Source organism: Psittacula echo, assembly GCF_963264785.1.
Source record: "Psittacula echo genome assembly, chromosome: 4".
Classification (NCBI taxonomy): Eukaryota; Metazoa; Chordata; class Aves; order Psittaciformes; family Psittacidae; genus Psittacula; species Psittacula echo.
The window spans coordinates 20,141,829-20,166,133 of NC_137738.1; the positions used below are offsets into that span (position 1 = coordinate 20,141,829).

The following is a 24,305-nucleotide window of genomic DNA, read 5'->3' on the forward strand; positions in this document are numbered from 1 at the left end:
GCGTTGCAGGTGCACTGTTGGAGACACTTTACCTCAGAGGCTTGTTTTCATGTGTATTTGTGAGAAACATTCAACTTGTGGCTGCTGCCGCAGCCTTACCCAGATCCCCACCATCCAACCGCTGACATATTTTAATACAAGACAGACATTACATGTCGTGGGACTGCAGTGGCATTACAGAAGCAATCTGCCTCTGGAGTCCTCTCTCCCACTGCACCCAAGACTAAATCCCACCTCCTGTGGCATTTCTTACATGCTCCAGCAGCAACTGGATGTTGTACCACCTGCAAAGCAGGTTAAGGTGAAGTCTCCACGACCTAAAAGGTCTAATCCAGAGCTAACCTTCATAGCAGGCTGCTCTTTTAGGCTTTTTGCTGAGGAGGATGCAAGATGAATAGAGGATATAAGAATGTTGTTCCTTGTCCCTCAGCAGCTTTTTCTGACCATTGCTCTGTTCAAGGATCTATTTGTATTTTATTTCAAAATCTGTCTGCAGTCTCAGATATGGGTGGAGAAAAGTGAAAAAGAAATAAAAATAAATCCAATAAACAATCAGTCTCTCCACCATGGTTTCCTGCTTCAGGTTGCTATGTCTTTCATCAGTGCCAGCCTGCTTTATAAACAGGTGAACTCTTTACAACTAGATGTTTATCCTAACTAGTGCTCTTCTGTGCAAGCCTCTCAAAAGAACCTGTGTTTTGAGTAACTCCAAGCTAGAGGGGTCCCTGCAGGACTGCTAACCACACAGCCCACAGGGTTCAAAACAGAGCAGCTTCTTCTGCCTTGGAGGAAAACGGAGCAGCTTCCTTCTGCTCCATGCATGGCTGTGGCCACCTGGGGACAGAACAGGGCACATACGTGACTGCCTTGGTCCTTTGGCCACCCCACTCAGGAGAGGTCAGCAGGGAATTAAGGCTGACCTCCATCCCCTCCCGCACTCTGAGCAACACAGGGGCTTCACATGTCTCCCAGCAGCAGCACTGAGACCCACCGCTGGCAGCCACCTCAGTGAATCATCCGAAACTTTTATTACACCGATTTGGCTTACAATCTTTGTACTTTGATATTTCCAACAAAAAAGGCAACATTGTGATATACTGTTCTTACATATATAGAGAGACAGAGCTAGATCATATTGACAGAGTTGAAAAGTAAAAACTGGTTCCCAGTATTCACAAAAGAATTCGTTCATCACATACCCGCTTCTGCCTTGCTCCGCCTGATGGATACAGATGCCTGTGGTGCCGCTGGCCCCCGGCCGACAGGACCTTTACCTGTGTCATGTCACGCCCTTACAGATCAGAAAGGATGGAGTGCGAGGCTGTCCCCAGCAGTTGTGGCCATGCCAGGGCCACCATGCTGACAGGGCTCAGTCTCAAGCCCTCACTGGTCATGAATGCTCCAGGGGCTCGGTCCACAAGGAACCCTAACCAGCAGCAGCAGCAGCTGAGAAACCTCCCTACCTGGGCGTCTCCCACAGCTCGCTTCCCATCCTCGAGACAGAGGTATTGAATAGATTTATTTCTTCTTATTTGCACTTACAAAGTATTTCCACTGAATGACACACCTGAATGAGATGAGAACTCGTGTTCAGAAACAGCAGAAAAGCCCCAGGTCAGCATCAGGCTGATGAAGGAACAGCTCCAGCAGCGAGGGTGGGGGCTTAATGGAGGTGGCCTGGTCCTAGGCAAGCCTGCCTGTAGCTCCAAGTACAGGGCTGTGTCTGGTCAGCCAGCTGTGCAATGAAAGCTCGTGCTGGGAGGGCAGAGATGGGATCCCTCAGCCATGCTAGCAGACACAGGAGGAGGAACCGGCTGCCAGAGCCAGTGAGGAGCAGGGACGGAAAGAAAAGGGCTTGGGAAAATGTATCATCACCACAACAACTGTTGACTTGCTTTCCAAGGATACTCACATCTCCTTTTCCTGCAAATGGCCACGGCTGTTAATGCCACCTGAGCACACTCCTGGGTTGCCGCACGTAGGAATGCTTGGACAACCCTTTGCTTTCCCTCCCATCAATCTCCTAGCCAAAGAGAAAAGCCCAAACCAAGCAGGCTGCACCACTTGCCCACACCAAGACCAACAGCCTGCTATTTGGCAGTCCGCAAGGGTTGAAACGACTTCAAATGCCATACATGTTGGTAAAAATGAAAGCCTTGACAGCAACAGCAGCTTGTGTGAGTGTGAACACTCCTGTCATTGCTGGGTCACTTGTCAGCTCCAGGTCTGGTTACCGTGCTGTGGGACCACCATGCCCAGCACTAACCAGTAGGTCACTCTGTGCTGAACCTTTTAGCTCTTCCATGAGATCCATCCCCAAGGAGTGCTGCAGGGCTTTGAGGAGGGGGTCAGCCGTGGGCCTCCATCTGAGGAAGGCACAACCTCTGGCACTTTGCCTGGGAGCTGGTCTTCTCTCCCTTGCACCGATGCAGTGTGAGCAGCACTTGGCAGCAGAGGAACCCAGCCAAGCTGGGAGCATCCACTCGTCCATGTGCCACAGACAAGGGGAGAGACAGAGTGTGGCTGGGAAGTAAAGCAGGGCGAACGACACAAGGGCTTGCACTCGGACTATGCCAGTGGGTGCCTCCTGGGCTGGAGCAGGGGTGTCCGGCTGGCTCCCTCCCACAGCAGATGGCAAGCCCTGCTTTTGCTCCGAGCACAGCTCACGCAGCAGCAGGAGCCAGTGGCTGGCTTCCCAAGCCTGGCGGCTTCTGCTCACAGCGACCCAGGCATCGATTTGCAAGGTGTCATGCTGGCATATGCTGTAAAGAGGATGGCAGGTTGATTTCAAACACCAACTGGGGGTGGAGGAGCAGGCTGCCGTGGGGACGGGCAAAGGCTGTGCATGGAAATGGTTGCTGCGTTCAGCCTCCCTTTGTTCCCACAGAGCTGCATTTGTCCACGCTGAGCTTCTGTCCCTGCCTGCCCTATACCTGCTGGCCCTCTGCACAGCCAACTGAGGTGCTGGGGTCTGGGGTTCAACAGCAGAGGAGGAAAAGACAACTGACACAAGCTCTCCTGATCACTGAGGACACACCGCTTTATCCCATAATCACCTATAGCATGTGCCCTATGTGCAGCAGCCTCCCTCAAAACTCCCTCTCCAGCTAGCCCCGGCTAGGGCTCACACACTGCCCTGCGGACAGGGCACTTCTGGCTAAGCTAGACCCTCCTCCTGCTTCTTCCTTCCAACGCAGTGAAGAGGGATGAAGCTGAGCAGCACAGAGCCAAGCCCTGCATCGGCTTCCCTAGGTGGAGGGGATGGCTCAGAAATGAATCGTTCCTCCTCCCTACAGGCTACGCCTGAAATAGCCATGCCTGTCAGATCTCTGTCCCCAGCTGTGATGGACTGGCCTCTCCAAGGCACAAGGCAATTTATTCATTAGTGACATTTACACCTTGTGGCTGCATTAGCCATTGCTGTTTGGTGACACGTGCTCAAGCTGTCAGTGCTGGGCTTGGAGGCAGCATCGCTGCTCTGGCAATACAGCAAGGCTTGGTCTGGGCAACTCAGCTTGGAGATGCCTCCTGCCTGTCTCCCTGGCCTGGAGCATGCTCAGCCTGCTCGGAAAGCCTGCTTTATTCCTGGGCTTCTCCACCAAATGCCCTGGTCTCTTTATTTCCCACACCCTCCCTGCCTCGCAGCAGCACTGCTCCAGCACAGCAGCCCTCAGCCCTGTCTTGCCTCATGTCTTGGTAAAAACCATCACATCTGCAAAGCCTTTTACAGCTGTTCTTCAGCATCCCCTCCTCTGCACGTCTTGCTGTGCATTCACACACTGTTCTGCCCTCCTCAGCGAGCTCCTCCATCAGCTGTGTCTTGTTCAGCCCACAGCAAAGCTGCCCTTGGTCCCAGCAAAGAAGCACAGAGCCTTTGTTTGGAAACTCACCCAGAAGACACCCTGTCCCCTGGTCCCACACTGCCACAAAGCTGATGCGCCCCTCCTGCCATCTTCTGCCAAGAGACAGCACCAGGAATCCAGAGACCACCAAAATCTCAAGGCCTTCTGTCTTCTACCTTTGGTCTGTTGGATTTACCCTGTCTACAAAGGCTCAGAGAAGTGCTGTGGAATTCTCTGGGAGAACACAAAGTGATGCACAAGAGGCCAGGCTGTGCTGCCTCTCCACCAAGCAAGCTCAAGGCACGCCAGGGCAGGAGCATCGCTGGGAGGCTGTATGCAGGCAAACCAGCAGGTTATGGTAGGCTCTGCCCACCAGTACACCTGAGGCCATCACACATCCACTGGCATTTCATGGCTGCCCACAGTGCTAGCATGGAGAGGACCAAAATGATGCGAATGCACAGCCTCGGAGGAGTTAGGGGACAAGGTGCTCTGGCTACCTCAGAGGAATAACAGTTTGCACATCAGGTTTGGGAGGGTGAGAAAAGCTGGACAGTGTTGGCCAGTGTTGGCCAGGGAGCAGATCTAGCAGCTCTCCCATTTCAGGCAGCAAGGGATTAGCTTGTTCTCAAACACAGCTTGCACCATGCTTTTATCCCTGCTCCCTGCCACTCGCTGCAGTAAATGTGACACTTCACACCATCTCCTCACAAAAACCAGGTCAGGAGTTTCCTCTCAGGAGGAACAAGCACTGCTCTGTCACCCTGCAAAGCCCTTGCTGCAAGGACAGATGGGTGACACCAGACCACAGCCACAAATGCACCAACCCTCTGCAGGGCTGGGGGTCCCTGGTGTGCACACTGGCATGCAGAAGCCCGCCCTGCCACACAGATGCTTGGGTGGACAGCCAGGTCACAGCTCCAGGGGCAGAAGAAGCCCTGAAACTCCAGCCTCTCTTTCTGATCACCCTACCCCACTGCGGAACAATAGGGCCACCATCCCAATCTTCCTTGAGCAATTCTTCTCCACAAGCACTGCACACGTCTAACAGAGCTGGCTGGAGTGTTTAAACCCACCTCATCATCAAAAATCTATTTTTTTCCAGGAAGGAACAGCAACTTGGAACACTTCTCACCACTGTTAAGGCCTTTTGGTCTCACGTCAGTTTGAAAAAGCCGTTGGCATTTCCAACATGAAATCCTGTTATTTTGGGCTCTAGCTGTCACTACTTTTCCCCCAGCCTGCTGAATGGTGCTTGCATGCTGCTTGGTCAGACATACAATTACTTTCCTTCCCCTCTGCTCAGCCCCTGGGGACAGGCTCATCCTGGGACAGAAGGTGCAACACAAACAGAGCCCAACAGCCTCTAGCGTGGCTGAGCAGGAGGTGATGCCTGCTTTCAGCTGATCCTCTCTGCAGCTGCCTCTGGAGATGAACATAGACTCACGCTTGGGCTTTTCCAAACGTTTTCACCCTGACTGGTTCATGGACTGCCATTCAAAGCCTGAATTCACGGCACAGCTGCTGACAGCGCTGCTAATGGACATTGGGACCATGGGACTGATACAAAATACTAAGTCATCTCACCACATTCTAGCTAGGCTTTTTCTTTCACTAATGTGAGTAGCTAAGACCACAGAAGCAGCTTGTGCTGATGGAGAGTGAAAGAACCTCATGTGTCTGTGTGTGAAGTTACTTTGCTCTACAAAATCCGCTAAATTATAATCACAGTAGGGGATCCATCCATTCCCGAAGTTCGAAGGACCAGGGAGTGTTCAGGATGGGCACCAATTTCTCACAAGCTTAATTTTCCCAAATGAAGTTATCAAAACCGAAACAAACGAACAAAAAGGCCCAACAAAAACAGTCTTCCTTGGTGGGGGGGAGGAATAAAACCCACTTAGCTTTCCAGCAGCCACTGTGCTTATTCTCAGTGCTGGATGGCCATGCTGCACATTGCAATGGGCTCCTGAAAACTTGGCAGCTTCTGGAAGTGTTGCATAGGTGGATGATGTACCTCTTAGTAGAGCCTGTTTACGAGCTGCAGGAAGAGGAGCTTGCTGACCTCCACAAGAAACTGTCCCTCCCCCAGGACAGACAGACGAGGTGAGGAGGGAGGGTGGAAGGGGAGGCCATGGATCTTGCAGGTTTAGTTCTGTCCCTGGGACCTCTTTTCCCTCCTATGTGGAAAGGCTGTAGTCCTGTGCGACAAGGCTCCTCTCTCAGTGTGGTGGAGGTCAATTTGCTCGTTGTCCTGCTTTTGAGGGAGTTGACGAGATCGCATCCATGGGCATAACGTTTCCCTTGGCAGAGCAGCTGTGATGGAGGCAGTAGAGCAGAACAATTCAACCTACTGCTTGCAGATATAGTATATATTCAACATTCATCCATGTTGGCCAAGTCCCAACATGAACTCAGTGCATTAAAGCAACACTGTGACAGATCAATTTGTCTGGATTCAAGGACAGACCACTATGAGGAGTTGCTAAGCCAAGCTCACATTTGGTATAGTACCACCAGCTTCAATAAAACTACACTGGTAATGAACATAACCCATTAATTTCTACCTGAAATGTGACTAAGCACCTTTCCCCTTTTTCCAGAATGCCCACAGGGAGAAGATCCTAAAGCAGGCCCCATCCCAAGTTCCCACTGGGCTATGAACCAGCCTTTGGTCCCCACACATACCTGGCTCAGTGGAGACTCTGGGCCTATGTGCACCAGAGGAGGCAGCATTACCAAAACGAGCTAACACTTAAACCATGTTTTGTTTTGGAGATGATCTGAATCCAGATCATATTCATACAGACCTTATTCTAACCACCAAATATGAATGAAACATGATTAGAAGCACATATCACAAATTGAGACTTACAGCTCTTTGGCAACACAGCTTCTTAGTGGTGATGTAGTATTTTAGACCCATACCCTACAGCTACTGCAGCAGAGTAGAAGCACCTTGCAGCAAGGCTGCACCCTGCTAAAAGTAAGGCAGCACTCTGGTGATATCAGACAGTAGTACTGAAGCCATGGTTGGAAAGTTTGGAGGGAGAGCTTAAAAGGTATTATTCTTCCCTCAGGCTAATCAGCAGGCACTGATTTAACGACACTGGATGATACCTAATTTTCTTAAACTTCCATTAATAAACCCCTTCCTGCAGTCCCCTTCCCATGGGTACTCATCAGAGATACTGAACAGCTTTGCGGCCTCTTGAGTGGAGACACAACAAAGGCGGCAGGGTTTGGCTGGGTCTCCAATGTGTGCATTTTATAGAGAGCAGAAAGGAAGGGGGGATGTGCTTGTCTGAGATTAGAAAAACAGCAGCCTTAGCACTAATCCTGAGTATTTGCCTAGTTATGACTCTGAAATGCCCGGCCTTGGTCATGAGCTGAGGTTCCCCTTCCCTGTCCTAACAAATGCCCCTACAGTTGGCTCAACCCAAAAGCCCTCTCCTAAATCTCTCTCTTTGGTGTGGTCTGCATGACGTGCAGTGGGGATCAAGAGGTACCACCAGCCTGGTTGATGTCATCGCCTGGTTCTGCACAGGCAATGCGCTAGGCACTATCTGGGCAGCTTCCAGTGTGTGCTGAAAGATGGATAAATGGGTGGTGATGTGTCTTGAACATCAGCTAATCCAGAGCTCCTCGCACACTCATTCTATCTCTTTCTCTTGTTCAGAAAAGCTGGAGAGTACCCGACAAGTATACTGGCAGCAACGGGCAACAGCAAATAGCACAAATATCCTGTCCAGCCGTGCAGCAGTAGGGACTATCTCCCTTTTAGCACCAAGAAGAGAGAAGCCAAGAAGACAAGCTGCCTCTGGAAAAGTATGTGAGGAAAGCCTGCTGACAAGTGCAATGCTGCGCCTAACACTTGGCCTATGGAAAGTTGCAGTGGGTGAATGACCCAGCTTTCACCTTCCCAGAGGGGGATGCAGGCTGTGCTGCTTTCCTTGCAAAAGGGGCCAGCAGTTCTGTGTACTTTGCTAACTCTGAAGGGATCTTCTGTACCAGAAATGAGGACACAGCCACGCTGACAGACCAAGGCACGGCTGGCACCCTCGGTCCTCTCCTCTTGCCCAGACCAGGCTCAGTGCAGGAAGGATAGACTTGCTACACAAGGAAAACTTCTGCACCACCATGCAAGCCAAGGTTTGCCTAGTTTGATCCTAGGGGAAAGAAGACCCTGGGATTGGCAAAGGGAAGGCTGCAGAAACCAGATAATGTCTGCTTGTGATGGGAAGGCCATGGGGAAAAGGAGCAGAGCCAATTAGACTTGCCAGTCAACGGAGGATGAGTAATAGGATTAAGATACAGCAGGGAGAATTCAGGTTAGATGTAAGGGAGCAGGCTATCATGAGAGGAGCAGACTGGGCCATCAAACGACCTGCCAAAGGAATCGTCATCACCGCACAGCCACGGCGAAGAGCAGACACAAGTCTGCAAGAAGAGCAGATGCCTGAGTGCTGCTCAGCCTGGAGCTGCAGCGAGTCGAAGTCTCTGTGCTGAGGAGATGGGACCACTCCACCATGGAGAGGCTGTGCCCCAGAACAGACAGAGCATCTCGGGTTATCTGTGCTAATAACCTGAACTGCAAGGAGAATTCAATCAGCTGCCCTTTGCCCAGGGCACAGGGGTCCCTCACCAGCACTTAGGAGGAAACCTGTACACGCACACTCTTTCTGCTGGCTCCATCAGTTGTCTGCCATGAGCTTCTCTGTCTGGCTAGACATGCTGCCCTGACATTGCAGGCAGGGAGAAGGAGAGAGAGCACAACCCCAGTTTCAGTCTGTTCTCTCCAGCTCCATCACTTCTTTGCCAAGCCACCATACAGTTCCCATCCCTCCTTCCCAGTTCTGCTCCCAAGCGTGCCATCCCCATTCCTGAGCCTGGCAGGAATGGAGCAGACTGGACTGGGATGGGTAGTTCCACCATGTTCAGTAGGGTAGCAGGGCCAAGAATACAAGGAAGGAGATCTCTAAGAAATCCTGGTGTGCAGTGGGGAGCACTGACTAGAGAGGTCCCACTTCTCAGGATGCTGTGGGTCAGGAACGGCCACAGACCATGGCACTGGGACTACGTTTGTCACCTGGCTGTGGCTGGCACTATGTGCATGGGGAAGGTGTTCAGCAACAGGAAGGCTCTGCATGGGTCCTGCTCGCTAGAGCAGCAGCCGTGCCTCAAAGATACATGTATCCACCTGGAGAGACCACCTCCAGAATAAGATTTCCTGAGTGAAAATGGGGCCAGAGGAACAAGTTGAAGAAAACTCATGAAAAGGCCCAGAAAGAGCCAAGGACAAGGTGCCTGAAAGCAGAACTCTGCTGCAGGTGCTAAAGGACAGGGGCACAGAGACCCTACTAATTTGTTAGTATTCAGAGGACTGTCTTTGCCCCAGGGAGCTAAAAGGCCTGCCAAATCTTAGATATATCCATCTGTCCAAGGCACCTTGGAGGCTGGAAATTGAAAGACGAGCCACCATAGCCTAATTTAAGCAATGTGTAGGAGATTTCAAAGAGAACATGTTGGGAAGGGCAAGCGGACCACATTCCTCACTAATGACCCGTTGCAGCTCCACTGATTGAACCTCTCCTGATTCACTGGGACATACAAGCACACACCATTATCTCCCCAGAGTCACGAGGATCCTCGGCATTGGCCCTGCCTTACATTAAGCCCTTGGAGAGAGAAGCACAAGTGAACAGCAAGCCCAATGTCATCACTAAACAAGAAAACCCCTAGGGCAGCCAAAGGGGCTGCAGCCACTTTCATCCAGTCTGGATCTGTGCAAATAATGAGAACAAAATGCAGAGAGGGATGTGCCCACACCAGAGACCTTGTGCTTCTCTGTTCCTAAGCGGACCCTCTTATTTAAACCAACATGATCCAAGTCTGGTAGTGAGATTAAGGGCAGACGATAAGACTGAATCATACTGGAGTGAGATTTTAAAGGACTTGCTATTCAAACTGTCGTCATGTGGAGTCTAGCACTTGAGATCCAGGAGGACAAGCTGACTTGAAAGGCAAGAGACACTGACCAGGACACACAAGGCACAAAGAGCAGAACAGACTGCTCTGGGGGCAAAGCCAAGCAGAGCCTTACAACGCCTGCAGGCACTGACTGCTCCAGGCTTACCAGCAAGACATGATCTCCTAAAGAGGACTGGTGGCAGAGTGCGTTTGCAGCCTCCCTAAGATATTGGAGGTGAAGCAGTACAGCAGCATAACTAGAGAAAGAGACCCTTCATTAGCAGTTAGCAAGAGGAAGACAGGCAGGACTAAATATAATGCCTCACTGTTTGCAGTTGCATCTTACCCTTCCGCAATGGCTGCAGAGACAGATACCAAGCTTGAATGCTCAAGTGCTGATGGACTTGTGGTTGTCACCCAAGACGTGCTACTCTCAGCCCTTGTGTGCCCCAGCCAATGAGGGAAGCGTGGTGAGGCTGAGGAGCAGTGCTGACTGATTCGGCATGCACTCCCACAAAGAGCTGACTGAAAAGGAGAGAGCTTTTCTGTGAACAGGGACACGAGGGAACCGGGGATGTGTTGACGGAGAAGGAAAAGCTGGGTGCTCACATGCTGCCGCCACTCATGCAGCTTCAGTGACATGAAGGCTCCCTCCTCAATGTCACCAAGATCCTTTCCAGCAGGACAGAAGTGGCAGCACAAAGTTCAGAGCAGGCCAACCTGCCCTGACAAGAGCAGGGCAGAGGAACCCAGTGGATATGGGCTGCCTCTCTTGTCACAGCCTGACACCTCTCTGCAAACACCTCTATAATGTAAACCACTTGATTTTAAGCAGGCTCCCCTCTAACGTATCCCCAGCCTCTGTTCTGCAGAGCATCCCCTCATGGCAGATGCCTCCCTGTCTCCCACCTGTGGGTCCCGCACTGACAAGTGGGGCCCCACAGAAAGAGAATCTCTGCTTCTCAGTTCCCCAGCCCAGGTTCTCAGCGCTCCAGCATGTGTGTCCCCTTTCCAGCCCCTCATAGCTCTCTGCCAAAACCATGCAGCCAGGAGCCTGCAGCTCAGAGTCTGCAGCCAGAGCCTGGCCTGATCTCATACAAAATTCACTCTCACAGACATGCACCAACCTGCTGCTCTATTATCAATAGGTGAATTGCAGCTGAACCTACCAGAACCTTCCTCGATGCTTGTCGGAATCAATTAGGACTCACTTCAAAGCCAGGAAGGGACCTCGGCCACTTGATGTGCCACTTATTACCACGATGCCTGTCCCAGTGCCATCCTCTCCCCATTCCCCAGCTCAGCGGGGGCCTCCCATTTTCTCTTTCCAGCTGAGCTCTCCTCCAGCAAGCAGATCAGAAGCGCTGCAGATCTCCACTCCATCTGGGTTCACACATTCATCCCTTCCCCGGTGCTGCCTGCCTGCTGTAATCCCAAAGAGAAAGCCCTTTACCTCGGGGATGCTGACTCTCAGAGCTGGCGTGCGGAAGCTTCCTAAGGAGCTGAGCCTGGGATCCTCTGGAGGCGGTGCCGTTCCCAGCAGTGAGAACAGAGTAACAGTCAGAGCATGGTCTAAAAAAAACAGTGGGGAGAGTGGGAACGGGGGGAAGGGGAAGAGCTGGATCTGCGGCTTTCAGACTTTGTTCTAACCTTGCCGCTCAGCTCCACATGCCTGGATGCCCCATACCAGTAGGCACAGGCAGTGACACGCCGCTCCCAAGGGACCTGTTCCCTTGCACCCTGTGAGGGGTGTCACTCCAGCATGGGCAGCGGGGTGGGCAGAGGTGCAGCAGGGCGCTTTCTGGTGGCTGCTGGTTCCTTAGAGCACGAGCCAGCCTGGAGCCAGGGCTGGGAGCCAAAGCACCCTCCTCCCTGCATCAGGCCTCTCTTTTTATTCCCCCCTTTGGATTTTGACGCCATGAATTACGGTGTTGGGGTTGGTTTGGGTTCTTTTGTTTTTTGCATGTGATGGTCGGTCTAGAGTTCTGTGCCATGTCAGGGGGAGCATCAGCGCTCACCCCTCTGGGAGGTCAGGGCTACGGTGTGAGGAGCTTTTGCTGGCTGCAGGAGCGAGAAGCTCCGTCCACTCCATCTTGATGTCCTCCTAGGCCATGTGCCTCCCCTGCGCTTCTCTCCCCAAATCCTGCACTGGCTGGAGCCAGGCAACAGACAACGAGATCTCACCGGCCTCTGCTTTCACAGTGAGGTCTCCACGCAGGACCCGTTGCGGTGGAGGTGACGGTGGTCGTGGTTCAGGCAGCCTTCATTGCGGTGCACGATGAGGATGGGGAAGTAGAGGGCGTCCTGGTAAGGAGGGGGGTCTTCCTCCTCCACAGTCACCTGGCTGGAGAGGCGGGTCTGCTCCGTGGGGCAGCTCTGCTCATTGAGGCTCCCGCTCCGGCTCTGCCAGAGGCAGCTGCGCCGTGAGCCGTACAGGCGGCCCAGGGAGAAGCGGCTGCTGCTGAAGGGGATCCTGGGGCTGCCATTGCAGATGCTCAGGGCACTGCGGGAGAAGATGGAGGAGCTGCTTATAGTCCTGTGGCACCGCTCACAGTTCTGCCGGTAGCCCCCGTACCGGCAGGCAGAGTAGCTGGTGCAGCCAGAGAGCCCCACCAAGTCCATCAGGACCGCTTCCGAGTAGCTGGGCACCAGCTGCTGGTTGGATCGGATGTGCCACTCCAGCTCAGTGCTGTCCACTGTGTTGACGCGGGGCATCCTCCGGCAGAAGGAGCGCTCCTCGGCTGGCGTCACCGCCACGTAGTCGAACCCAAAGAGTTTCTCTACATGGTAATGGACATAGGAGGTGCGGTACTCATTTAGCACCCGCAGGGGCCAGGATAGGGTCAGCAGAGCCGCTACCCAGAAGACATAGTGGGATACATACCAAGGCAGGTTGTCTGGGTCGGAAAAGGCCACCATGTATTCCTTGAAGTCCACGTTTTTGAGGTGCATGCCCTCCCTGGCCTCCATGTAGTCATCCAAGCCCTCGTTCTCCGTGAAGAAGCGGGCCCGCTGGGTCAGGTAGGAGTTCTCTGACTCCACGTTGGCAAAGCTGAAACACTTGGTGAAGCGGAGCCGCGTGGCCGGGTAGCTCTCCAAGTCAATGAGGTCCTTGGAGATGTCCTTAACCCCACAGTTGGAATAATCGAATTCGGCCTCTGCCACATGGGTGTTGACCCTCTCATGATACACCTGGGTGGTGGTGTAGGCATCCCCGTTGCGGTAGCGGGTAACCTGCCGGGTCCTGCGAACATAGTGGTAGCTGATGGCCTTCCACCAGATGCAGGGGGTCGCCTGCTGCATTCGCTGCACACGCTCGTGCACGCTCTCCACATCCACTTTGTACTGCAGCTCATTGCGGGTGTAGCAGTGCCAGCACTCCACCAGGTACACCACGTAGAGCATCACCAGGAAGGCCAAGGGGATGTAGACGTAGCCGTTGGAACAGGGGCTGTCGTGGTACATCATGGACTTGCCCTTGTAAGCGCTGTCAAACGTCAGACGGGTCACCTTGGTGACGTGGCACCAGGTCATGGCTCCCATGCAGCCGTACATGAGGAGGGACAGCAGCAGGCATTTCCAGTGGGACTCTCGGCACAGGGACTTGCTGAGAGACTGCTTCACCGGCCGCTGCTGCTCCGGGGGGGCAGGGAGAAGGGAAGAGAAAACAAGAGAGGAGTCAGTCAGCTGCAGCAGCAGCAGGAGGAAGGGGAGCAGGCAGCAGGGTGCCATGGTGGCACCCACAGCCCCTCAAACAGGGACAACACAGATGCTGTGGGGCTCCTACCCCTAGTGGGCAGACCGGAGGCTGGAACTGATCCCAGGATGACAGTCCCACAGTGCAGACAACTGTGACCCCTTCCCTTTGTGGTGCTCTGCCCCTCCACGGGAGGCAGCCAGAGCCCACCTGGACATGGAGGAGAGCAACAGAGGGCAACTCTGCCAGCCTGCACCTGAGCATCACCCTTCTTCAATGGGGAGTGACCCCAGCACTGACATGTCCCCTTGATGCACAGTGAGATGGAGGCAGGGCGATCTCCCCAACAGACCTTGGCTCGTGCACCCATCCCACCCGTGCTCTAACCAACGGGCTGTCCCACCTGAACACCTCACACAGCTCATCCCATCGCGCCTCTCCCCTCTCACACACGGGTCTCTCCCCCTTTCCCGGTAATGACCCACAGCAACACGCAGGTCTCTCCTACCAGGGCAGCCCAAGCAGCCTGGGGTGCTGTGACATGGAGAAACAGACCTTCTGCAGCTGGGACAGTCTCTGTTCGGTAATGGCAATTCCCACCACAACACTTGGCAGTACAAGGGGCTCTAAGTGCTTCCCAAGTGCTTTACAATCATGAGAATGGGAAAGCTCTTTTCCACGAGTGAAATTCAGCCACCTCTGGTGGGAGAGAAAGCAAATATGGAATAACATCCTAAAAGGTGTGCAAGCTGGCAGAAAAGAGCACCCTGCCAATGTACGGCAGCAGGGAGGGCGAGCGGCCAGTCACGGCTCCCAGCAAATGTCGCTGCTTGCACTGGGATTCAGCTGTGAAAGCCCACACCTCTGGAGAACCTGCCCACAGGTCACACAGTGAGGAAATGGCAGAACTTCAGCAATATGGATTTAAAGGGATTAAACTGGTGCCTTCACCACAGGAGCCATGCGGGGCTTCAGAAAGACCTGGGAAAAAACCCCTACTTAAGGAAACCTCTGTCACTCTGCAACACTCTGCAGTCTCAAGTATTGATCCAGCTTGGTTGGTGAGACCTGACATTACCACACCCAAAGGGAGAACATGCAAAGACACTACTGCCCTTCTTATACAAAAGATTTCATCCAGCAATCCCCAATGAAGCGACCTAAGAGAGGAGCACAAGAACCCCAGCGTTGTGCAGATGCTGCTAAACTCACTTAGAGGCTTTCAGGTCTGCTCTGCCTCCCTCACTGTACACAGCACCACTCCTGAGCTCACCTCTGCTGCTGAAGGGGCTAGTGCCAGCTGTAATGACACCACTCATGGCAGTGAAATCCAAGCCTGGCCCCACCTCTTCATTCCTGAACACACTGCGCTGGAGAGGTCTCCCATCCAGGGATCCCAAAGAGCTGAATGGGCTGCTCCTGCTGGAAAGCAGGGAGGGCACACTTTCACTTTTGCATTAAAAGGGAAATTAAAGAAAGACCCAGAGGTCACAAGGCCACTGACAGGTCTAGGGACAGATCTGAGCCTCTTCTTTCTTTTAAGAAATCCCCTTGCTCTCTCCTCACCCAATCTGGAGTCCCACACGCCAATCATTCCTTCCTACGCCTTGCCAAAGGCTGGTCTGGGACTTCTGCCACTGCGACACAGCACAAATCTCCCACAGAGGTGTCTCTCCCAGAGGCAGGGAGCTTCCCTTCCCCAGCAGCCAGCCTGTGATGAGCGGAACAGGCAGCACATCCAGAGGGACCACTGGTGGCAGTGGGAATGGCGGCACATCCCACTGTGGGTCCCAAGCATTAGCAGCACTGAGGCCTCCTCTTTGGAGCCACATCTGAGGGTGAGAGCAGGTGACAGAGACACAGAGCCCACGGAAGGCAGGTTGGGTAACACTGGTCTGCAGGCAACAGGCAGAGGTGTGGGGTGGCTCTGCTCATCACCTCCAGCACAAACTCATGTGTGCCCCTGTCTTCCCAGCGTGACCCATCACTTCAGCAGCCTCACAGCCATGGGACGAGAAGGGAACCCCGGATAAAACAAGAGGGAGCAAGGAGAGGAAATGGGGATACCCACAGGCAGAGATGCCCGAGCTGTGCTCTCCCTGCTCAGGTCCATGTTGCGGTTACAAGAGCCTGCCTGGATCCCTCCGGCTTTGCTTGGCTGCAGCACAGCTCTCTGCACTTGACGGCTATCACCCAGGCAGCTGACGGTTTCCTCTTCCACAGCTGCCTTCTGCATTGCAAATCTTCCCCCTCAGTGGCAGTCCTGGCTAGGAGGCTCTAAGGGGACTGCTTGGCCAAAGAAGGACCAGGGGGAGGGTGTGAAGGGGGGCCTCAAGGAGATGCAAGGTACATGCTAACTCTGGGCTGTCTGTGGGGTGAGGCGGCTGGCTCAGTGCTTTGTTCGGGGTGGGGGTTAACAGGGAGCTGTAAATGGAGCACAAGGAATACAGCAAAGATTCAGCTCGCTCATTTGCCATGCTGGGGATGGGGGATCAGGAAGACAGATCTTTGGCCAGATTGGTCCCAGAAAGCAAATTCCACCTCCCAGTTGCTCCAGCCCCTCACATTGCACATGCTCCTGCTCAGGAGAAGAGAGATGCTGGCTGTCCCCCTGTGGAGATGCAGGCAAGCCCTGCTGCGGTTACCCACCGGGGGCAGGGAGAGTGATGCAGCCCAGGCTGGGTTCCAGGAACCGTGTTAGCAGGGCTCTAGTCCATGCATTAGTCTCCTCCTAGGACTACGCAGTACTGAGACACTGCAGCGCTTTTACAGGGTCACGCTAACCCCTGCTGTAAACTGTTTACAACCCAGTTTTGTTCTAGGCTTTTGAAGTAAAAAACATACACACTGGCCACGCTGGTGGGGTTTCTGAGAGCTGATCAAGTGGCAATGACGGGATACAACCACAGCAGAGATGGAGGAGGAGCCAGCTGCAGAGTCTCATCCCAGTAGGAACTGCAGCATCCCTGCTCCTCTCCTGGGCTGCAAAGGGTTCACAGGAGCAAACAGCCGGCTCCAAAGCTTCCCCCTGCAGAAGCAGCTGAATAAGGTTGCCTCCTCAAGCTCTTAACCAGCCCTGGAGAAGTCCACCACAGCAAACATGTAGATGAAAAAGCCAGGGAAAGGGAAATCCTTTCTGTCCCAGAACAGTGTCGCTGGGAGGAGAGCAGGCTCTGATATAAATGCCATCGTCATCTGCCCACTGCAGTCTGATGGAACAAGGCAAAATGCTTGCCCTACTTCACTGCAAACAGGGTTTCCCTCCATCACCGGGAGCCTCCCCCATTGCTCAGGCTTGAGCACTGGGGAGGGGTAAGCAAATCCACTATTACAGGTGCACCTAAACAGCTCTGCAGTGCTATAGGTCAGAACTGGTCCAGCCAGGGCCTGGCTAACCCCTTTGTGGGACCTCTGTGCTTCAGCTCACCATGTAGAACCCATGGGACAACCCTTACCAGGAGCCTGGGTGCTGGGAAGGCAAGAGCTAGACTCCTGCTACAGCCTTCCCTCCCTCATACACAGCATTTGCCTCTGATATTGTCCCTGAGGTGAAAGGAAACGGAGTTCCACTCCTGAAGCTGTGGCTCTGGGGTGCACAGAAAGGGATGGAAAGGACGACTTATGAGCAGCCACAAAGAGAATGGAGGTGCCCATAATGCACTAAACTCCTTTGAGATCTGGGGAATCCTCTTCTCAGAAAAGCCTTGAGGGGACAAACCTGCCCAGCACCCCAGTGGCCAAGCATATGAGCAAAATACCTTCATTGCCCCCACAAACTTTACCCTGCCACTTTGAACACTAAACAACTCCAGAAATCCTTTAAGCTTTTCAAACTTCTTCTGAAGCAGCCTGTCCTTGGCTCCATCTACCACCCCCCATTTAATACGTGTTCTGTGTCCTCACCTCCTGTGCCTTGCAGAGACCCGCCTGAGATCTCCAGTTCACTCCCAGAATGCTCAGCCTTCACTTAATGAGACACCCTGGATTCACAGGGTTGAGTATCCTAGAGACAGCTCTCCATGGGGCTGAAGAAACAGTTCAAAACAGCCCCAGAGCAGCAGCCTGGATGCCCAGGTAGCTCATGAGTGCCAGGCAGCTTGCAGGGTACTCCAGTGGGACTCCTCAGCATCAGTTTCCATGGCTCTGCCCTGCCCATTTGCTTACATCATACAACAAATGGATAAGCCCTGCTCCCTTTGACCTCAAAGCCCCAGAACAAAGCAGGTGGGGAGCATCCAGTCACTACTAAAAATCGCCACCATCTTCCAAGGCCGCGGACAGACACTGGCAACTCCTGGTCAGGATGGTCCCAGCAACCCCCCCATCACAATCCATGTGCCTATAGCCCAGGTTCAGGAACTACCTGTCTAGAAGAAAGAGGTGGCTCAGCCCCAGGCTGGCAGCATCACCAGCTGCAGAGGAAAGGGAAAGGCTGAGCATCTCAGAGCCAGGGAATCCTGCCAGCAGTCAGCTCCTGCACTAGAACTAAGGTCTCCATTTTACACAGCAGCTTGGAGAACGATTGGTACCTTCCATCAGATCTTAGCCAAGCAGCAGGACAAGGACTTTTTTTGCTTGCTCCCAGGCTGAAAAGCTTGGCATTTCCTACCCTCTAAGGTGGAAATGCATTGCTGAGTGAGATTCAGCTTACCACCATTAAGTGTAGGTGTATGCATGTGATGCCAACAGGGAGCAAGGGCTCAGCCCACTCTGGTGAGTAGCTCTTGCAACTTGTCTTGCTGGAACAACCTGAAGCCTGCCTGGCCCCTAGACACAAGGACCTGAAAGATGTCAGCATGAGGCACCTTCAAACAGCACAGAGCATGTTTCCCATTTTCCAGTCCCCACACATCTCATCTGGCTCCCTGGGCAAAGGACCCTTATAGTTGGGGTTCAGCCCCACTCACGGGATGCTCAGCAATGCTGGCACCAGCAGTTGGCTCTGATCGAAATGAGGACATCACGCTGCTAGCACAGCCTTACACAGGCCCTACAGGGGAGCAGGAACACTCTCCCCTCCCAATATTTCTGAAGACAAGAGGATTGCCCTAGGTCAGTTCACAAATCCAAGCTCCCCACTAAGATCTCTCCTCATTGTACCAGCTGAGACACCAGCAAGCATGGCACTGTTAGGAGAGGCTGCAGCTTCCATCTATTCCACCAGCTGCTTCATGCAAGTCTGTGATAGCTTCTGGCTGCGAGAAGTGTGCCCTTAGCCTAAAGAGTGCAGGTCATGGACTGCAGCCCTCTGCCTGCTCCCACAGGGTACGATTATACTGGCACCCTGGTTGGCAGCCACCGCAGAGCAATCAAAGCGCAGACAATCTTCTCGTAATCCCTCAAGCCAGGGGACACTGTAGGCAAGAGAAACTCACCCGGGCTCTGCCCCCGCTATACTTTGTTCATTCAAACCAGCTCTGGCTCTGGCATCTCTCAAGAGCCACTGTGCTCTCTTGTACATAGCAGCAGTGCTGCCAGGGCACTGGGGGCAACAGACCACGTCTCAGCATGGCACAAGCTTGTCCTCATGCTAAAAAGGCACTTCACAGTTTAGCTACCCTGGTCAGGATCTGTTTGGAGAGCCTGGGCTCCGGACGCCAGGGCTTGTTGAATGGAAGCAGGGAGAGAGGAGCAGCCGCAGAGCAGAGTAATACGGTATTTGCACAGCTTCACAGTCCTTGAACTTCAGCATTCCTCTCCCGCAATTATTTACAGCTAAATATAAGTCTGTGTATATGGAATAACCGTGCATGGGCATGCACGCTCTTCCTAAGCCAAGGAAGCAGAGAAATACCAGGATTATGCAGCACTTGCTAACCGCAGCTTCTCAACAGCAGAGGACCAGTGATGCTCCAGCTTCTGAGCACCCCCCCAGGCTGCTGCCCTTTGAGCCGTGGTATCGCCAGTGAGGACAAGCCACTGAACCAGGAGAACGCTGCACCCCTTACACTGCTTAGCTGCCCTCCATGGGTCCCCCACCCCATGGCATAAGATGGGTCTTCCTAGTCAGTGCGGCTGCTTTCTCTCCTCTTGGGAAGCCCAGGCTGCGAGCATGATGTGTGGAGGCAGACAAAGGGGTTCCCACACCTGCGTCCCCATGCTGCTCCCCATGCACAAAGCACCCTGCTTCTCACCCTTTTGGGTATCTGCTGCCTGGACGCCACAGAAGCCATCAGCAGGGGGAGGACTGCAGCATACCTAGAGGCAAGGCTGCGCTGGTACCTGGCCTGCCCGAGTCTGCACCTCCTGCTTTCCCCAGCCATCTTCCAGCCGGGAGCAACCACCAGCGACAACCCCAGGCTTCTCCACGTCCTCCCTGTCGATCACTGCATCTTCCCTTGCAGTGACCCGGGCAGCTGTGCTACCTCCTGGCACCCCAAAGCCAGGGTGCAGCAAGGGGGGCTCTCCCTATCCATTTCTCCCAGGCATAAAACCCTCTCCCAATTGCAGTAAGCCCAAGCAGCGCCCCGCGCTCCTCTTTTGCGGTTTCCCCCTACACCCCAGCCACCTCCGACCCCACCTCCACCCGAACGGCGCTGGCTGATGCGTCCCTTCCAGCCCCGCAGCACCGCGGACAGCCGGGCGCCGGGCAGCCTGCAGCGGCGGGGACCGACGGGAGGGTTTCCTCGCCCCCCTCCCAGCCCCGCGCCGGCCCGCACCGCAGCCCCGGGGCCGCACAGGGGCTCCCAACGAGGGGCTCCGTACCTGTGCGGGCAAAGGCCGGCCCGCGGCGGGGCAGTCAATGAACGCGACATGCAAAGCGGGTGGAGAGGGATGGAGGGAGGGTGGTGGGGAGCAGTCCCGGGAGGCGGGCGGCCGCTCTCCTTCCTCACCTCCTCTCGGGCCCCCTCCGCCTCCTCCTCCGGAGGCACCGGCGTGCTGCTGCCTCCCTCGCTGGTGGCGGCGGCCGAGGCCGGGGGGGACATGGCGGCGGGGGCGCCCCGCTGGCGGTGCCTGCGGGCTGGGCAGCCGCATTATCCCGCCCGCCGCCGGGCGCTGCCTCGCCGGTCTCCGGGCGGGCGGCGGGGCGGCGCGGCGGGCGGGCGGCGCGGCGGCATGGCCTCCAGCCGCGGCACGGCGGCAGCGCTCGCCGCCCGCCGGACCCCGGACCCCGGCCCCGCCGCAGCGCACCGCCGCTCCCGCGCCCGCGCCCGGCGCGGCGGAGGGCGGGCAGAGCCGCGGTGGGAGGGCCGCGGCGGAGGAGGGGGTGACGGGATGGGGATGGGGATGGGGAGGGGACGGGGTGGGAGCACGGCGGGATCGCGCCCGCCCGAGCGAGACGGCGGATGACCTTGAGGCGCCGGCGGCAGGCAGAGAAGCACGCAAGGAGCCCGACGAGGCCGCCCCTCGGGAGCCTCACCGGGAGCGGAGCCGAGCACTACCGGCGAGGGCTCCCGCTCCCAGGCCCGCCGACGGTGCGTCAGGTTGGCCGGACTGCTGATGGGGAGAGGTGAGGAGTCCCTCACTTCCTCGGGACGAAGTGAGGGAGCTCAGAGGACCCGGAGCACTTCGCTTGAGCTCCAGCGGTTTTCCTAACCTGTGGGCAGCCCCAGCTCGTCAAGGGGAGTGTGAGGGTAAAGGCTGACCGTCAGCAGTAATGCTGGTGCTCACGGGGAAACCTTCGTTTGAGCAGTGTCTTCACTGATATGATCTCCCCTGGGCCCAAGGATGCTTAGCTAGCTATCACAGAGCTGACTGCAGCATATTTCACCCACAGACCTAACCTGCCTGGTTGCAGGGACAAGTGAGAAAATCTCTTCAGACCCTCAATCTAAACTCACAGGGGAGAACAGGGAAAACACACACAGAGATCAAGAACTCATTTAGGTCCAGATATTGCAGGTAGAGCCCAGCTTCCTTGACAGTCTTGGGAAATCAGGTGTCTCTGCAGGTACTTCTCCAGATCCAAACTGGGGAAAAGCGTAAGCTGCAGAATTTGCTGGAAATTGCTTCACTTTTTCTGAGCTCTGAGGCTCAGCCTTGGTGTTGGGATGGGTGGCTTGCTATTGCTCACTCTGTTCCCTGGGGTGAGCAAGGAACAGTCCGTAGGCCTTACGATCTCAGTAAAGGAGATGCATTCGAGGAGAATTGGCAGCCACTGCTTCTTAATGGGAATAGGTGTGACAGCCAGGGTGCTGCTGAAGGAGCTCATCTTCAGAAAAGGCTGGGAATGCATTTCCTCTTGCCTTTTTTCCCCTGTTTCCATGGGAACAGCAACAAGCAGGAGCAGCCTGCTCTGAATTTTGTTGCCTATCGCTCAGGCACCCCTGCCCAATCCTCTAGGCAGACTTTGGCTCTTGAGGATTTCAGACCCATCCTCACACGATGGATCCCATGCCTCCAAGGAGAGCTCACCACTCTGTATGTGTGTATACCATGGCAGAACAAGTCAAAGAGGCACAAGCCCAGCGCTGGCAGGATTTCTGTAGCAGCACTGTGTGCTGTTGCATGCACGCTAATAGTTGCAATTTCTGCTTTTTATAGTGGTAGGGACTGCTGGAGGAAGTGACTTCAGCTAGACCAAAAGGTGCTGATGGGATGGTCACCCTTCAGGAGCAGCTCTGGTTTTCACTCACAGATGGGAATGTCACCCAAAAAGAGCAAAGCAGAAGGTGGAAGGGAAAAAGGTGACATGAGTTTGTCTTTGCATTAATAGCCCAAGGTGGCTCTTGCTCCAGGGAATTTGTTCATTCACTTTTGTATGCATGGTAACTTTGGACTTTTAGATGCTGCATGTATTCTGTGGCAAGGAGTTCCACAGCACACCCACAGGCCCAAGGAGCACCTTCCTTCAGTGTGCCCATTTTGGGTTTGTTATCCGCTAGGACTAACCCTGGGGAAGCAGGCTGCTGCCACCCCTATGGAGCCATCCCCACAGAGCCCTGCAATTTACCCTCCACCAGAGGATTCAGTAGCTGGAAACTACTACTGGAAACAGTAGTAGGGTTTCTGTATTAGGCATCTGTGATACTGGTCCTGGCAGCATGTTTTCTGTGTCTTGGAGATGACGCTGCCAAGCACATCACCAACTGTGCTGTTTGTGAGCTGAGGTGTCACAAAGAAGTCCTGTGCCCTGATGTGTCCAAACTGACGTTGTACAAGTTCTCAGCCTGTTGGAAACAGGCATGTAGCAGGTTTCAACTGTCCAGATAGGAACCCGAGGGCATGGCAGATAACATGCTACAAAAAGCACAGGAGAATGGGAGAAATAATGCTGTGTGAGGCATAGGCCTTTTGGAAACTGAAGCAAGATGGCCAATGTCCAAGATTGTGTTCTGTGTCACCATCAGAGGGAGAACTCAGCAGTCCTAATTATAACACACTGCCCTGACCACTCAACCCTCCTTTTCTTGAGGGCAAGAGATGAAAATGTCTTTAATATGTGAGAATCCCCCCCCCCCCCCCGTTATTCCTGTAGGGTTCAGGATGTTCTATTGGAAGGTTGCATTGGACATTTCTGGTTTGGGGGCATTTCTGATGTGATCAAATGGTTGAAAGAAGCAGGGAGGCTTTTAAGAAGATGTGGTAACTGAAGTAGAGGTGGTACCCTCACTGGAATATCAATAGGTTTGTTCTCCAGATACCCTGTATCTGCCACCCTGCAGAGACATTCGTATCTCCAAGCTTATGTTCCAAGCAGACATAAAGCACGAGGTCATATTAGCAGTATTTGTTCACTTCCCATAAGGCATCAAACCAGAAAAATTCTCACACTTCTGCGTCTGCTAGTTACAGAAAATGGCCCTTTTACTCCTGGTTAAATGTTTTTTGTTACCCATGCAAGAAATTTGCATTTAATTCTGGGCAGTTTTGACAGAGGCTGCATTTTAAACCAGATGACCATAGATACCTACTCTTGTCCTGGTATTTGTAGCCTAACTATAAAGCTGGGGTTTGCAGCATCGTATATTGGGTTTAGTTTTATTTTATCCAATAGGCTAAGTGTTATCAAAACTTAGTCTTTTGTTCTGAAGTCATCAATGATTCCTTGCAATCTGCTGCTTTTTGTCTCTCAAGAAGCTGTGTAGCAGAGAATCCCCTCGTGGTAGGATGCAGGATTTTCTAATTCAGAAACTGATGCCTGTTTAATTTAAGGATTTCAAGAGTATTTTGTGCTGGCTGCCTGAGCCTTCCAGAGTGTGTCACTCCAATTGAATTACTCCTTATTAATACAACAAGGGAGTGTGGGTGAAGGAATGTGCCTCCTGACCTGGTTAAACAAGATCCTTTGCCACTGCTGGTCGATGCAGGTGATAGCACAGGTGCTGTCTACCTCTGCAATCATTCTCCTCAAGGAAATCTATGCCATTAGTTACATTTTGCTTTGCCACACTCAGAGTTCGTGTCTGCTGGGAGGAGATCCAGGTGTGCCCTTTGGTACTGTGGGAAGGAAACCCATAGGAGTCACTAATTTGTGACTGGGGAACTAGTTTCTGTTCAGCATCACTAGACAGGGGCCTGCATCTTCATGGGCAAGATGCCAGCAGTCCACAAACACACAAAGTCTTAAACTTCATGAAGTCAGTGGCTCCTGCTCTGGGGTGCTTTTCACAGGTGAGAATTGCTGTCATTGGAAATTCTTTGATCCCTGCTCTGATCCTTCCCTTTCCAACAGGCTGCCTGTTTGCTTGTTTTCCTTCCAGCCCCACAAGAGTCCATTTCTTTATCACCACAATTATTTGTGAAGCTCCATAGAGGTTTCTGGCTCAGGTTAAATTAGTTTCCTCTCAGCAGCAGCCCAGCAGCATACCCAGGGTCCTTTCTGAGACACCCCCACCCCCACCCCCCCCCGCCAA

At 53.8% G+C, this 24,305-nt stretch overlaps 1 protein-coding gene across 1 annotated transcript; it reads right to left on the minus strand.

Annotated features, from left to right (window-relative positions):
• Window positions 1–12,008: 12,008 nt before the first annotated feature.
• TMEM151B (transmembrane protein 151B) lies at window positions 12,009–20,435 on the minus strand (the record flags this gene model as incomplete). Its single annotated transcript, XM_080616931.1, has 2 exons — window positions 12,009–13,445; window positions 20,343–20,435. 2 exons carry the CDS (start codon window positions 20,433–20,435, stop codon window positions 12,009–12,011), a joined length of 1,530 nt encoding a protein of 509 aa, XP_080473057.1.
• Between the last annotated feature and the right edge of the window lie 3,870 nt (window positions 20,436–24,305).